Source organism: Ascaphus truei, chromosome 2 (assembly GCF_040206685.1).
Source record: "Ascaphus truei isolate aAscTru1 chromosome 2, aAscTru1.hap1, whole genome shotgun sequence".
NCBI classification, from domain to species: Eukaryota; Metazoa; Chordata; class Amphibia; order Anura; family Ascaphidae; genus Ascaphus; species Ascaphus truei.
The window spans coordinates 120,671,772-120,689,536 of record NC_134484.1 but is presented as its reverse complement, the minus strand read 5'-3'; the positions used below and the strand labels follow the sequence as shown (position 1 = coordinate 120,689,536).

Sequence of the window (17,765 nt, the reverse complement as noted above, 5' to 3'; positions counted from 1 at the left end):
TATCCAGCATGATGATATCATGAGGCAGAGACAAGATAAACATTAAGCAGGATGCCAGCAGCTCATCTTTAAATTGCTTCATTTTGGCTGATACCTGAAGACAGAATATATATATAAATAACCATTATCATTATTGTTATCCACCAAACCATGCACCAGACAATGCATGTGAATACATGTACAGTTGCAAAGGAACAGTGACATATAAAGGAATTTAAAATAATGAAATGTGTTGCCCTTGGTATGTTATTGTTTTACAAATGACACGTAGTATGTGTAGCCAGGTATCCTCTGGGCTACTAATCTGCCCTACCTAACACATAAGCCCTGGTACCAGTGCAGGCAGCGTTAGGTTCATGTAAACAGGTGCGCCGACGAGTATTCTAAAACTTGCCTTAAACTTGCCTTGGAAAATCTGGGGCAATCACCAACAAGACCCAGGTACATGCTGGGTACATGCTGCAAACATTTCAGTGACATTTCTGCATAGACTAATGGCCCATTGGATTAACACCGCAGGGGTCCCTGGCAGTCTCATTCAGTTTGAATGGGACTGCCAGGGACCCCCGCTGTTAATCCGATGGGCCATTAGTCGGTCTGCAGAAATGTCACTGAAATGTTGCAGCATGTGCCCAGCATGTACCTAGGTCTTGTTGGTGATTGCCACAGATTTGTTTTAGAATACTCGTCGGCACTAATGTATGCCCTTGCTGCTGCAGCAGCAGTAAACAACTCCCTCGAGTGACAAGGGGGGGAAGTAAGGCCTGTGTACGGTCCTATCAGAGGCTCAGACCCAGGACCCTCCGCTGGAAATAAAAGGGTCTGCAGATCCAAATTTAGGAGTTCTCCTTCCTCAGGGAAGAGAGAGATCCCTCCCACAGGGGAGTGGCAGCTTTAACTCCTTACTCCACCAGGGAGCATGAGAGTCAGGGATAGACCTTTGGGGCCTCAAGCCCTGGGGGTTGAGTCCAGGGACCAGAAGAAAGGCATTGTTGATGCGTACGGCAGTACTCAGACCAGTTGCTGCTTTTATACTACTGTCTGTGACTGCAGTTTATCAGGGGGAGTGCAAGTTGGTTTTCCTGCAAGAACAGCACCCAGCACTGATGGGGCCTGCGGGGAATTGATGCGCTGCACCCATGTACGAGATGAGAGCTCTATATCCAAAAGCCTGTCCTCTCTTCACCACTTTCATCGGCGGACACTCAGCAATCCTGTAAGCCTCACAGGTACAGCACAGCGAAAGTACAGGTAACAGTGACATCTCCCAGAGGGTGGGGGAACACCTGTTACATATGCATATTTTTATTTACATAGTGCCAACAATTTTATGCTGCGCTTCACAAAAGAGTATACAGGGAATTATAATAAAATAAGTGCAACAATGAAAATCAGACAACAGGGAAGGAAATCCCTGCCCCGGAGAGCTTACAATCTAAGTGGTAAAAGCAGAGACAGGTAAAAGAAAAATCAGCAGCACATAGTCAAGGGAGTCAGGTAATAATGGTAAAAAAAAAAAACTTTATTCACAGAAAGACATCACCAAGGAGGTGTAAGAAAAAACCTCCTACATGTTTCGCACCAGCAGTGCTTTATCAAGGAGTACAGTATATTAGTTTCCACAGCAGACTACTTTAAATAATAAAAAAGATCCAAATTTCGCGCGAAGAAAATCCCCATCTGGTGACGTCATGACGGTGGGTGCGCATGCGCAAATATACACACACAGACGCCCAAGGGGATCACGTCACCAATGCGCATGTGCACGATTATGCGCGCACACCACAACGCATGAGGCTCACACACGCCGCCGTACCATCACCATGGCCACAAGTGTAAACAGTGAAAAGCAGAAATACTGTGGAACACTATAAAAAGAGGCAAAAACGGAAAAAAAAGAAAAACATCTTAAAAAAAAAAAAAAAAAAAAAATCGCATTAACCCTACTTGGAAACCCCAAGCTAGGGTATTCCAGAGGGGAAATGCAATAACAAGGTAAGACATATGACATTGTATAAAGTAAAAATGTGAAAAAAACAATATGGACATATCTTATAATGATAAGCCACTTCTGTTCAAACACCTCCATAGGTGATAAACACAATACCCAACAATGGAAATATCATCAAAATTGAAAATATTTATGTAACATTATAGATAAACTTAGCTGAATAAACTAAACATTAACGAAAAAAAGGGGGAGTAGAAAAAAAAAAAAAAAAGAAGGAAAGGAGTGGGAAGGCGAGGGGGAAGGAGAGGAGGAAAGGAGGAAGGGAGGAAAAAGGATGGGAAAGAAAGGAAGGAATAGGAGAGATATGGGAAGCAAAAAGTGAATACAACAAAATAACATTTATATCAAAATGTACTAACATTGATACTGCATAACATAATAAATGAATAACCAAATTAGGCATAATAAAGTCAAGTATATTCAATTAGAAACAAGACAGACACCGTTAAATCTGAGTATATGTCCAAGTCACTGACCGACAGATATCAAGTCAAAGAAGATAATACAAAATAATATATTCTAACATAATGCAATGTATTAGATCGTATAGACCCCTTTTGTCTCGGAAAAGGAGTTTGATAGAACTTGAATAGAATCAAAGTGTAAGAGTACATAATAAAGAATAACCAATTTATATGTAAATGAAGATCTAAAAATAAAAATAATAATACCCAAAGGTAGTATACAAAACGGCAAACTACTTAAAAAAATGACTAAGACTCCATTCAATGTTTAGACCCCAGGGAAACCGGGTCTTCAAAATAAAGATCCAGTAAGCCTCCCTGCGGTCCAAAATATCACCTCCCCGTTCCTTCAAGGTTACGCTTTCAAGACCCATGAAAGAAAAAAGTCACCAACACGTCCTAAAGCACATTCCGTGAAATTCTTCGACACCGGCTGGGAAACACCACGTTTTTAACATCAGTCTAAGATGTTCCATCACTCTGATTTTCACAGCTCTTGTGGTTCTCCCCACATAACGCTATCCGCATGTCAAAAGATCTATCACGTGATGTGTGGCACAATTTCTGAAACCTTTAATTTGATACTTCTTAATGGGGTTGGATACAAAAAAAAAATGTGAGGCCGGTCTCATAAATTGGCATTTTTTAAACTAGGATGGAGGGGGGAGGGGTGTGAAACAGATAAACTAAAGAGAATAGATGAGGAAACAAGGGGTTATGGAGGTAGAAGGGAGGCAAGGGGGAGTTTGACAAGCAGCGAGACACTCATAGTAAATACAGATAATACTAGAAAACTTCTAAAGACTAAACCAAGAGGGCGCAGAAAGGAAGGAGCAGATAAGATAATATTACAGGCTGGAAAAAAACTTAAATGCATGCTTGCTAATGCAAGAAGCCTGACAGATAAAATGGGGGAGCTTGAATTAATAGCTGCAAGGGAGCAGTATGATATCATAGGCATTACTGAAACATGGTGGGATGAAACTCATGGCTGGGCAGTTCATTTAGAGGGTTACTCCCTTTTTTGGAAGGATCGAGCAAATAGAAGAGGGGGTGGAGTATGTTTATATGTTAAACCAGAGAGAGAGAGAGAGCGCAATGGGGGGGGGGAGAGAGAGAGAGCAATGGGGGGAGAGAGAGCAATGGGGGGGGGAGAGAGAGCAATGGGGGGGGAGAGAGAGCAATGGGGGGGGAGAGAGAGCAATGGGGGGGAGAGAGAGCAATGGGGGGGGGAGAGAGCAATGGGGGGGGAGAGAGAGCAATGGGGGGGGGGGAGAGAGAGAGAGAGCAATGGGGGGGGAGAGAGAGAGAGAGCAATGGGGAGGGAGAGAGAGAGAGAGCAATGGGGGGGAGAGAGAGAGCAATGGGGGGAGAGAGAGAGAGAGCAATGGGGGGGGGAAGAGAGAGCAATGGGGGGGAAGAGAGAGCTATGGGGGGGAAGAGAGAGCAATGGGGGGGGAAGATAGAGCAATGGGGGGAAGAGAGAGCAATGGGGGGGAAGAGAGAGCAATGGGGGGGGAGAGAGCAATGGGGGGGGAAGAGAGAGCAATGGGGGGGGGAGAGAGAGCAATGGGTGGGGAGAGAGCAATGGGGGGGGAAGAGAGAGCAATGGGGGGGGGAAGAGAGAGCAATGGGGGGGAAGAGAGAGCAATGGGGGGGAAGAGAGAGCAATGGGGGGGAAGAGAGAGCAATGGGGGGGGGAGTGAGCAATGGGGGGGAAGAGAGAACAATGGGGGGGAAGAGAGAACAATGGGGGGGAAGAGAGAGCAATGGGGGGGAAGAGAGAGCAATGGGGGGGAGAGAGAGCAATGGGGGGGGGGGAGAGAGAGCAATGGGGGGGGAAGAGAGAGCAATGGGGGGGGGGAGAGAGAGCAATGGGGGGGGGGAGAGAGAGCAATGGGTGGGGAGAGAGAGCAATGGGGGGGGAAGAGAGAGCAATGGGGGGGGAAGAGAGAGCAATGGGGGGGAAGAGAGAGCAATGGGGGGGAAGAGAGAGCAATGGGGGGGGAAGAGAGAGCAATGGGGGGGGAGTGAGCAATGGGGGGGAAGAGAGAACAATGGGGGGGAAGAGAGAACAATGGGGGGGAAGAGAGAACAATGGGGGGGAAGAGAGAGCAATGGGGGGGAAGAGAGAGCAATGGGGGGGGGAGAGAGAGCAATGGGGGGGGGGGAGAGAGAGCAATGGGGGGGGGAGAGAGAGCAATGGGGGGGGGAGAGAGAGCAATGGGGGGGGGGAGAGAGAGCAATGGGGGGGGGGAGAGAGAGCAATGGGGGGGGGGAGAGAGAGCAATGGGGGGGGGGAGAGAGAGCAATGGGGGGGGGGAGAGAGAGCAATGGGGGGGAGAGAGAGCAATGGGGGGGAGAGAGAGCAATGGGGGGGAGAGAGCAATGGGGGGGAGAGAGAGCAATGGGGGGGAGAGAGAGCAATGGGGGGGAGAGAGAGCAATGGGGGGAGAGAGCAATGGGGGGGGAGAGAGAGCAATGGGGGGGGAGAGAGAGCAATGGGGGGAGAGAGAGCAATGGGGGGAGAGAGAGAGCAATGGGGGGAGAGAGAGAGCAATGGGGGGAGAGAGAGAGCAATGGGGGGAGAGAGAGAGCAATGGGGGGAGAGAGAGCAATGGGGGGAGAGAGAGCAATGGGGGGGAGAGAGAGAGCAATGGGGGGGAGAGAGAGAGCAATGGGGGGAGAGAGAGCAATGGGGGGAGGGAAGGGGGGTCTGGAGGAGGGAAGAGGAGGGAAGGGAGGAGAGAGGGGAGGAAAGGGGGTAGAGAGAAAATGGAGACAGACACAGAGAGACAGACACAGAGAGAGACACACAGAGAGAGACACACAGAGAGAGGCACACAGAGAGAGGCACACAGAGAGAGGCACACAGAGAGAGGCACACAGAGAGAGGCACACAGACAGGCACACAGACAGGCACACACACAGAGACACACACAAAGAGACAGAGAGACACACATACAGACACAGACAGCTCTATACAGCCAATGACACGTCCTCCCGTATTCACCACGCCCCCTCCTGTAATAGCCACGCCCCTCCGCTCCTGCTCTAAACAATTTGCAGGACACCGATCGCTTATGCTTGGAGAGCTGGTGATGTCACCGCTCTCAAGCATGAGCGAGCACAGCCGCAGTGGGGCCACAGCCTAAGGCTGCGGTCCCAGTCACCGCAACAGCGCACGGCTCGGCGTGCGCTGTGCTATCAAGCCCCGCCCCCCCAGTCCGGCCGGTCCCAGTCCCTACCTTGTCGCGCACCTTTCCCCAGCGGTGCGCAACAGGTTTTCAGGGAGGCAGGAGAATTTGACCTCGACATCTGCGACGCCGGCGGTTCAGCCAATAAGGGCGAACCAGCCACGGGACGTCATGGCTATGCCCCTGCAAACCCACAGCCACGCCCCCTCCTGTCGCAGATCTTCCCTCTCCCCCCAGACCGCAGATCGCGGTGTAGCACTGTGCACGCGCCACCCCCCCGCCGGGCGCTCGTGCCACAGTGAAGACTGGGGACTCAGCCTAAGGGTGAGTTCCAGTCAGCACTGTGGAATGCGCGCCCGGCGGGGGGGGAGGGGGGGCGTGCACAGCGCTACACCGCGATCTGCGGTCTTAGGGAACTTTGCGATGGGAGGGGGCATGGCGGTGGGTTTGCGGGGGCGTGGCCATGACGTCCCGCGGCCGGTTTGCCCTCATTGGCTGAACCACCAGCGGGGGCGTGGCCAAGCCTCCGTCGTAAACTTTGAGTTCAAATTTCACAGCCTGCCTGAAAATCTGTCGCGCACCGCAGGGGAAAGGTGCGCGACAGGGTACTAACTAGGACCGGCCTGACTGGGGGAGCAGAGGTTGAACGCACAGCACACGTCGAGGCGTGCGCTGTAGCAGTCACTGGGATTGCAGCCTAAGACTTTGTGGTGCTTTTAAAACCAATCAATATCTAGCAAGTGAGCAGGAAAATAACGACGTCTGCTTCTTTGTATACCATGTCTAGGTTTATCAGGAGTAAAAATGACAGCTGCATACAACATTATATGATTTGTATGTCCTTGTATTTAGTATAAATATCCTTTCTAAAATATGTAACTGTTAATGGAATAAGGGTAAATCTACTTTGAAGCAAATTCACGCTCATGAACATAGGATGTGAATTTGATTTGAACTTCTACAAATCCTTCTGTATACAGGCATACCCCGCTTTAAGTACACTCGCGAGTAAGTACATATCGTCCAATAGGCAAATGGCAGCTCACGCATGCGCCTGTCATCACGTCCTGAACAGCAATACTGTCTCCCTACCTGTACCGAAGCTGTGTGCAAGCAGGGAGACTATAGAGCCTGTTACACATGCGTTTATTACATCAGTTATGCACGTATATGACGATTGCAGTACTGTACATGCATCGATAAGTGGGGAAAAGGTAGTGCTTCACTTTAAGTACATTTTCGCTTTACATACATGCTCCGGTCCCATTGTGTACGTTAATGCGGGGTATGCCTGTAATATTTTTCCCATCCACAAATCATAGTGACAAAATACATTTTATTTAAACAATAAAGAAAACAGCCCCCAACCTGGTAATTCATGCTGCTGTTAGTTCTTTGCAATAATTATTGGAGGACACCGACTGGGTGTATTTTATTAAATTAAAACAGAACAAAGGTTCTCTAACTGTGGCTTGGGGACCACTTGTGATTTTCCAGGACTGTGGTTGTAGTAAAAGCATTAAGCTTTCTCGCAAATCAATTTATCTAGATTATTTTGCAGGTATTCGAGTTGTTGATAAGTTTAAAGCAGCAATCCTTAACATTCCTTTATATTTTTACAGCATTTTAACTGGTGGTCCTCCGCAGCTGTACCGCCTTGTATTAACTAATTACCGGTTTAGTAGTTACGGGCGTTTCCCCATGACTTTTAAATGGCTGGCCAATAGGAAGCGGCAATTGATGATGTTACGGCTTACAATCAGCCCGCAAGGCCCACGAAATTTGGCAGACATTCTGATTTTCCTAAAGGGAGTTGTAAATAAACCGGTAAGTATCTCAGGAGATATATATCTCATCTTCATCTTTCCTGTCTTGCCTAGAAATACTTTCAGGGCAAGCTACCCGCCTATCTGAACAACCTCCTCACTCCGACCACATGCAGCACTTATCTGAGATCTGACTCAAAAAGACTGTTCATGGTCTCAAGGCTCAACAAAGTATCTGGCCGCTCCTCCTTCTCTTACCGTGCACCCCAAAACTGGAACAACCTACCGGAGACTCTCACAGCCACCACCAGTCTAAGTTCTCTCAAAGCTAAGGCTGTCTCACATTTTAATCTGGTCTGCAACTGTTACATACGCCCATAATATATATTATCTCTAACTGTGCATGCAATGTCTTGTATATAATGTAAACACTGTTCACTTAATGTAACTATGTATTTATAACTCTGTATTATTTGTCATCACAACTCTGTGCCCAGGACATACTTGAAAACGAGAGGTAACTCTCAATGTATTACTTCCTGGTAAAACATTATAAATAAATAAATCTATATCTATAGCTCTCTATCGACTCCGTCTGAGATATTATGTGGAAAACCTAATATATTAGTCACTATACACCTGTATTGCACATGACAAGGGTCTATCGGTGGTCAAACATTATCTGAATGGAGATTTAAATATGTTGTAGACACAAAACATTTATTTTATCTATTATCAGATTTATTCTTACACACAACTATTTTCTTTTCCAGTCACAATATTATTTACAGGTCTTTGGAACAGCCATGGACCCAGGTTCGCTCCCAGTTATGATAATTTATTCATGGTTTTTTTGGAGGAAGCTTCAGTCTGGACCAATAACCCACTGGGAGCGGGTCTGGTGTACTATGGCTGTTTCATAGATGATATTCTTATCATTTGGATGCACACAAGTCATACAAGAAGCAATATACCAAAGTAATGAATACGATCTACCACTCAGTTTAGGATTCGTAGATTACGAAAAAGCATTTACTTCTATCATAACTAGTAGTTTTAAATGCATTAAGACAAAGTGTTAAAGAAGAGTACATTGATATAAAGAACATTTACGAGAATGCAACATCAACCATTAGATTATATGAAGATACAAGGAAGATAAGGATCAGTAAGGAAGTGTGGCAGGGAGACACCATGTCATCAAAGCTTTGCACAGCAACATAAAGAATTGTGCAGGTCATTGAATTGGGAAGGAAAATAAGTCAGAATCAGCTGGGAAAACTTGAGTCACCTACTATTTGCAGATGAGTGTTATTTTTGCCATAAATCCAGAAGATCTTTTAGCAACATTCCAGAGAACTAGTCAAAGCCAGTAAGAAGGTGGCCTTACATATGAATCTTGGTAAGACCAAAGTGACATATTCCAAGAAGAAATGACCATTGTTTGATAAAGTTGGACAAAGAGAATTCCAAGGAAAATTAAAAGACCAAGACACTGACCAAAAGTAAGATGGGAAGAAGAAATTAGAAAATTTTATGGAGCAACGTGGGAAAGAGATGTTTGCAACTGCAGTACGTGCATCATTGGGAAGGATTGCATCCAGCAGTGGGTCAGCAATGTATAAAACAGGTTACTGGAGTGCTGCTTTACAGGCATACCCCGCTTTAAGGACACTCACTTTAAGTACACTCGCGAGTAAGTACATGTCGCCCAATAGGCAAACGGCAGCTCGCGCATGCGCCTGTCAGCACGTCCTGAACAGCAATACCGGCTCCCTACCTGTACCGAATCTGTGCGCAAGCGGGGAGACTATAGAGCCTGTTACAAATGTGTTATTTACATCAGTTATGCATGTATATGACGATTGCCGTACAGTACATGCATCGATAAGTGGAAAAAAGGTAGTGCTTCACTTTAAGTACATTTTCGCTTTACATACATGCTCCAGTCCCATTGCGTACGTTAATGCGGGGTATGCCTGTAATTATTAATGTAGCTTTTGAGACCTCACAATGCTATTCTTCATATATCTTTCTCCAAAAGAGACTTGAGTTTTCTTTTTGTTTTTTGTTTGTTTTTTACAAAAAGGTATCATTATCCACAAAAGAATACAATTTCATCTTGAACAGCTATCTTCCACTTTAATTTTTTTTACATGCAGTATTTTCAACTAATGAGTGATCCATGTCATGTACAAATAAGCATGTGTGGTGGTCTTTCATGTGGCATTCAAGCAGAGAAGGAATGGCTTGAAAACAGTTAGTGAAAATGTATAACAAACTCAATGTGTGTATTGTACACCATGATTGTTGGGGGAGAATAAATGGCAACAATCACTGTGACCATACAGCTATGGCATTGTACTGTAGGTTACTATGTTAACTTACAGTTTCACAAAGAGCTGTATGTCACATCTAGAAGCAAATCTCTACTGTCGTCCATTAAAACAGTAATTAGCAGTGCATACTACAGGCAAATGATCACTACATGCTACAATTGTTTCAAACTTGAAGGTTTGTACAGGCTGCAGTTTACTGTAATGTTTTAATAGTATGTATCCATTTTAACATCCTGTGTCCTCTCTCTGCTTGAGTATCAATGGCACACAACTGCCAACATTGTACCATCCCCAAAGTGTACTACTGTCCAAGCCCACACTTGTTTGTTGGAAACATTAGCTCCCGACTAAAATACACCAATTTGTCCCGTGTCAGCACAGGCTACAAAGTTCATGAGCAATAATAATATTAAATGGAATACCTGCAAGTAGCTACAAAAATGTTCAACAGTTGCCAACAAGTTGTAGAACACAAGTAAGGCACAGAAATGATACAAAAGATTTTACAATACATGCTTTTGAGCTGTTGCCATACATGTTAAGCTAATATTTGAATAAAGAAAATGTAAATAAATGAGATTTTACCTCTTTCCCAAATTTTGCAAACAGTGCAAAACAAGAAAACTTTTCTGGATCTTCTGGACATTTCTTGTAACTTTTTGGACTTACACCCTGTGAGAAAATAAGAATGGTTTACTTGGATTTTAGAACTGGTATAATAAACAAAATGTGCTAAATGCAGAATGAAACAAAACGCAAAAGCATACATGACTGAGTATACAGAAGTTTCTTTACATCGCTATTAAAGTTGTGGCTAATGTGCCCTGAGCTTTCTAATATTTTACAGCTACTAGCGCACACTGCCCTGCTCCCCCAGAATAAAAAAGTAATAGTTGTAGTAGACATTAGGTATACAAGAGGCAGCTTCTATGATTGACCGTTAGGGAGAAGTGGGATTAGTGTTTCACACAGTTCCAACAAGGAAAGGATACCTGAGAGCAAAGGCTCAATAGCATTGTACTTTATCAAGCAATAAAGAGCTTCCAAGGGGGCATTCAAAGTACACAGTGATACAATACAGTATATCACAATTTTTCTGATAAGTCTAAACCAATCTGCAAGAGATTGATGCAGTTGGATAATGTCTCACAAGACTTGAGAAAAGCCATGCTGAGAGAATGTCTGTCAAACTATTGAACATGTATGAACACTGTGAAACCCTTGTGGCCCAGAACTAGAGCTATGGGGGGCTCTTTCCTGTTTCCCCTAATATGCCATCTGCTCTTATTAGGAGGCCACACAAAATCAATACAAGCAGCAAGTGGGTACTGGGAAATTGGATGAAATATGAGGGTTACAATGCTTATACCTGGACTTATCGGAAACATTTACACCACGAAAAAGAGAGGAGCCTCCCTGTGACTTTAGGCAAGTTCACCCAATCCAGCAACTAAGAAAGACTGACAGTGAGTGGCTTGAATCTTGCAAGGGGTAAGTCCTGCCACTGCACTGTCTTCATTGCTTCTAACTCACAACGACATCTCTCTCCTCACATGCCAGCCTAACATTTTGAATATTACATGTCCTCAATAATGTGTCCTCTTCACTTAACACACAGCTCCCTTGAAGAAAGGAATCTGTTGGAGACTGTAGACCTTGACAATTCCATGTACACAGAAGCATGTTTAATGTCATACCATCTTCACAAAGCATTATGTAAATCTGTATTTATATAGAGCTCAGAGTGCACTTTGGGTGTTAGGAAAGGGACAATACAGTGAGTACAGGGAATTAGAATACAATAAGTGCAACACACAAAATGAAACAATAGGAAAGGAAATCCCTTCCCCTGGAGAGCTTACAATCTAAGTGGTATGTTGGGAGAGTTAGAGACCGTGATTAATTAATTATCTGGATATTAAAAATATGGAAATGTATTATCCCACTTGTAAAGTATTTTCTAATAATTTGTAACTACGCTGCTGTTATTTTTCAATAGCTTTCTTATTTCTGTCCATTTGCATTCTCGTTAAAAACGTTATATACATACATATATACAATTTAATACTTTGTCAATTAAAATTTCAAATTTTTTTTTTTACATCTCAGCCCAATAGGAAGCAGCAACATCATCAGTTATGGCTTCCTATCGGGCAGCCATTTAAAAGCCTTTTTAAAACCAGGACGTAATACCGGTAACTTCACCGGAAGTATCTCAGGACCCGGTGGTACAAATAGCGCTGTTCAGCGCTGGAGGACCAGGTGCCAATCTCGTAAGAAAAAAGGGGGGAATAAGTTAGAAGGGGATTGCTCTTTTAACGCATTAAAATATGTTGTGCTACATTGTTTCTTATTTTAACGAATAATAATATTTCAAACTAAAATAACACTAAATACAATAACAAAGTAATCAGTTTCGTGAGGTCATTTGAAACCTTGTTGGACTCTCGAGATGGGCAGTGTTTGTGCTAGTTTGCAAGCGGTCGGCCAATTGCAAAAATTGGAATCAGTTAAAAATACTTACCTGAAAATATTTTAATTTCTTTGCATTTTTCATTGCGACTGCCAGCAGCTTGTAGAAACCGCTAATTAGAGGCAGCCGTGTAGACTGTAGGACAAGCTCATAACCAAACACATAGACCCATGGCTCAAAGAATTCCACATATTTGTTTGGTATTATTTCCCTGGGAAAAAAAAAAAATGTTACTGTGTTTTCATTCAGTAAAACAATTAACTAAAAGCAAATTAAAAAATGAAATAAATGACAGACTTGTAGTGCGGTGTGCACTCCGGTAGAAAATAGCATTCCATGGTGCTGTGATAGCACAAGAATACTTCACCATGTCAATTGTTTTTCTTTTGTTCATTCACTGGCCAGATTTCTTTTTTATTAGTAAATATTTAACACGGATGATAACAATACACTTCAACTAAGGTGGTGTAATAACATAAAATCAAGATTCACTGGTTGCTGTCACTACCTCTAATGATCAAAAGCCATCCAAATAAATATTGGTTTTCACTGGAATGCACACATCAAAGAAGAAGTCCCACTTAGTCAACCGCTTTCACATAAAATACACACAGGTAATAGTGCCTTGTTTCATCTGAATCAAGAAGACTTTCTAGCCACAGGACTTAACTTGCACATCACCACTCTGATTACACCAATCAACCTATCACAGTCAGCATCAGTCAACCAGACACGGGAGCTTCACGAGTGCCTCCCATACGAAGCTGATCAGGAAGAGTTGAGTTTGAAGTAGGGTTTGTACCAAATGAATTTAAAAAAAATAAATTAAAAAAAACTAAAACTTTATTTCATATATCGCTTTTCTCCCGGCACACAGGCATTTGTACAGACTCAATCCCTGCCCAGACGAGCTTACAATCTATGTTTTTGGTGCCTTAGGCCGCGCTTATAGACCCAGTAACGCGACGTCACGTCAAAACAAATGTATTGAATCCGTCGCGTGCGCCTATAGTAGGAGCGACGGCTTGGTCGCGATCGCTGGAAGTCAATGAAAATTGATTTTTCAGCAACAGCAGCGTGACGTCAGCAGTTCAGCCAATGAGGGCGAACCACTCACAGCCACGCCCCACGGTCGCCGTCTCGTCAGTAACCCTATAAGCAAAAATCGCTGCTACAACAGCGACGGATGATGTCACGCCGGCGCATCTCCAGGACTATAAGCGCGGCCTTAGGCACAGGGAGAAAGTGACCTTCTCAAAGTTACAAGGAACAGACAGGGAATTGGACACAATTCCCCTGATACAAACTCGGTGTCACTGTCTACAAGGTTAGTGTCTTTACAGACTGAGCCGCTCCTTCTCCCAACTTAATATTTATCATTTACGCTGCTCGTCAAAGCCCCAAAGGACCAGAATTCAGGATACATTTCAGATGGCCAAACGTAATGCCCCCTAGCCTGTCACTTACAGTATCTCAATATGGCCCAGTTAGTTGTTATAATTATTTGGAAATGCAAAAAATAAAAACATTATAAAACACTTTACCTGCAGAATTCTACCAGGTTCACAAAAGCAGTAAAATCTTTTGGCTTGGTAGGGTACAGGTTGGCTGCTGGGTCAGAGGTAGCTATGACCAAAGAACTGCTTATATCGGTATCATCCTGAAAGTCATGTTAAAATAAAGAGCAAATTAGCACCAAAAACAAGAAAAAATAAAATATATATATATTATAAACTTCAGGTTTCCTGTACTTACAGCTTTATTTAAGACTAAACAGTGATTAAAAAAAGTTTTGCTCACTCTACTAGTAACACAAATCAGTACTTAAGTATTTAAAAAAAAAAAAAAAAATTCCAACCACTGTAAAACCCGCTCCCTGCCCATTTCCCCCCCCATGCTCTGTAATGTGCGTTGTCCTTTTCAACTTTGTTAACACCAGCAGATCAATAAAAAAATGTCATGATTGCAGTAGTGGGTGTGCAACTGGAGGGGAGACGCTGAGAAATATTTAGACTTAAATACACATCATCCACAGTAATACATAGTAAATGTTTTAATTGTGACAAAGCTTCTTCTTGAAGTACGTTCAATTGTTACAAGTGAAAGGCAAGGAAAGATTTTATTATAAAAGATGATTTAGAACCCAACTGAACAATAAATGCTCATTTCAAACATGGCTACTGGCAATCTTGCAAACGTCACTATATCACAACCCCAGTAAGTATTAAAGAGAAATTAATCTCCATGTGGTGCTGCATGAAATCCTTTAGTCAGGTCATATTCAAGGACATGATATATAAATTCCTTAAGTAAATAAGGATGAAGTCCGTATGTAGAACCGTAATTCAAGACCAGATATTAATTATATCGGAATAGAAACCAACTGAAGCCCCACAATATGTTAGGGCAGCATATGGGATCATATAAAAACCAGCAATCCTAGGTCTGAATATTTAAACAGTTAATGCAACTTCCATAGGCAGTAAGCCAAGATAAGATAAGGAAATAACCGCTGTACTCCCAGACCGCTTCTGTTGATTGAAGCAATAGAATTCATCCCTGAGCACGTCCCGTCGAAAAAGCCCAAAGTAGTAAAAAGAAAAAACATGGAGCAAAAATCAGAGAGAACTGCAGGCAGGATCAAAGGTGAAAAAATAAAAAAGTTTTATTAACACAAAATGCCCATTGGGAGCTGAAATAGCACTGTAATATATATTTGCACGTGGTGGCTTCACCAGTGTAGTACCAATGCCCTTGAGTTGAGATCTCACCTCCTGTTGTCCAACTTCATGTTTCTGGAGTGTCAGGTCTAATTTCTCAATGATCTTCAGAACAGATTTGATAAGCTCATCATACAGCAGTCTATTCAGAGACTGTAAAGGCGAATTCAGAGCTGGAAATATTTCATCTGAAAATATGGATTCCTTGAAAGAGAAATAAAGGAATGCAAACATTTAACAAGAAACTTTCTCAAATATACGTGTTTGTGATCAGAGTAACATGGATAGACATGAGACTTTGTACTATATAGTAAACAAACAAAACAAAGCAGTATAGCTGCACTAATAATGTTGTGGTGTAATATGCTATTCTGTTTGGGCTAAATGTAATGCTACTTTGTGCCCCCCCCCCCCCCTACATCCCATACCCCTTTTTACTTTCTGTACAAACCTAACGTCCCATCCCCTTTTTTTCTTTTTGTACCTCAAAATTGAGAACAAAATAGAATACAAAATTGCTAAAAAAACAAAATGGAAAAAAAACAAAACAAAAACCACTGTGCTTTGATGTTTTGTTTTTATTAGTTACAGTTGCCTTTATCCATTAGATATTATTCTAAAGCTTTAGGTGGTGCATTAAAGAAATGTCTGATTCCAAAAATTCAGAAAGTAGAATGATCCAGGGCAACTTCGGATTTCTTTAGAAAAATTTATTCAGCACAAAAAACACAACGTTTCATCCCTCCTTGGGGACTTTATCAAGTGACTGGCTTTATTTTGATTTATTTTTTGTGGTGTGCAGCTTCTCTTGTTATATTGATTCCACAAATTCACCAGATAACATTTATCTGCTATCACTGTTACTTTGTTGAAGAGACAAAGATTTCAGAAATCTTGTCACTGAAGTTATTTCTTATGCTTCAAAATAATGTAAGATTTTAAATGCAATGCAAGTATTAAGAGCTCGGTTGAGAGTGCAAGATATTGTAAGGTTCACATTTTTATTTTAAATCTAGAATAAAACGGAGAGCTCCTAAACAGTAGGAGGTCATCACTGACAGGAGTGATTTAAAGCCAAGGTGTTGCAAATTAATTAAAATAGTTTTGATACAGAAAGCAAATATCTCTTGTGGGCACATTCACATATCTCAGACAGGTCTGCATCCCAGCTCTGATACAGAAAGCGTAACATGAAGGGAGAGAGAGTGGCAAGTATTTTCCACAAATCAGCAAAATGTGTGTCTACGTAAAAAATGTAGACAATACCTGCAATAAAGACACATGTGAAATATATGTGCTATGGACCAAGAGAAAGGGATTTGTGACACTGCTGGAGATTAATAAATGCTACTGGGTCATCCAGAAGTATATATCAGTATGTCGAATATTATACAGTTGCTAGCCAAACCATTATTGCTCACTTGTACACACGAGACAAAAAGTGCATGTTGGAGAAATGCCAGAGAAAGCCACTTCTATATTGTGTGATGGAAATAAACACCAACTCAATCTTTTTGGTCCATTATAAGATAGGAAGACAATCTTGGGCTATGTCTATTGGGCATTAACAAATATTCATTATCTGAAAACCCACAGGAGATGTGGCATTTCCCCAACATGCACCATTTGTATTTTGTGTGTGAACAAGTGAACGCCATTAATGGTGGCAGCTGGGAGATTGTACAGCTAACAAATATAAGAATTAAAATATGCCCTGCATTGCAGAGTGGCTTAAAAATCTGTGCCTGATCTTTAGAGATGCCCGGTCATCTAGCATCCAAGGAAAACACGTTTTAAGTTGACTGATGTGCATTACTATTACATTATCTCCTGTTTATAGCAGATATTGCATATATATAAAAATAATAATAATAATAATAGCATGTTTTTGTATAGCGCTGCTAGTTATTCGTAGCGCTTTACAGAGACATTTTGCAGGCACAGGTCCCTGCCCCGTGGAGCTTACAATCTATGTTTTTTCATTTCAGGTAACCACATGCAGCACTGCCCATCAAGATTGACAGTATGCAATAATAATAGGCCTGTGACAGTGGTGATAAGCGGACAGGTTATTGGAAATAGTAGATTAAATCTATTTCCAGTAACCTGTGTGCTTATCACCACTGTCACAGGCCTATTATTATTGCATACTGTCAATTTGATGTGCAGTGCTGCATGTGGTTAAGCATCTGGTAAGCAGAGGTCCCTTCCCCCTTTGTAGGCTCTGCAGCAAAACCTCTATGTGACCTGACTCCGTCCTTCATCAGATCATATGCAGCCACTGCAAGCGACATTACTTTCTATATGCTGTGATTATTTGTACGCTTCCTATCCTCCAATAATTGGAAAGTCTCTCCTCCTGCATCTCACTATGCCCTCCTTATTGCTTTTTATGTTTACTGTTTCCTCACTCCTTTGTGAACGTCTCTGTTCTCTCCAACTTCCCCACTGCACCATTATTTATACACCTCTCTCCCAGCAACTTCTTTACCCCTCAATAAAAAGCACCCCCACAAATCCTCTATTCACATCCTCTATCTATTCCTTCCTTCTGCTGGGGATCTCCCCTAAGCTTGAACCCAGGCATACACACCCATTCACTCCTACCAATCATTGTGACCAAGCACTGCCATCTACAGTCCTTATTCCCTTACCTGCTGTCTCTAAGTCTCCCAACTTACCACTTAGATTGTAAGCTCTTCGGGGCAGGTATTTCCTTTATTGTCTGATTTAGTGGCGCTTATTGTATTATAATTCCCCGTACTGTATTCTTTGTGAAGCACCGAGTACACGTT

General features: G+C 42.7%; 1 protein-coding gene across 1 annotated transcript in view; it reads right to left on the bottom strand.

Annotated features, from left to right (window-relative positions):
* The window catches only part of PRKDC (protein kinase, DNA-activated, catalytic subunit), a 174,678-nt gene that overhangs the window by 134,696 nt on the left and 22,217 nt on the right, over positions 1 to 17,765 (bottom strand). Inside the window, 5 exon segments of the mRNA XM_075588499.1 lie at positions 1 to 94; positions 10,363 to 10,449; positions 12,302 to 12,461; positions 13,795 to 13,910; positions 15,022 to 15,174. Coding sequence (XP_075444614.1) covers positions 1 to 94; positions 10,363 to 10,449; positions 12,302 to 12,461; positions 13,795 to 13,910; positions 15,022 to 15,174 — 610 coding nt within the window.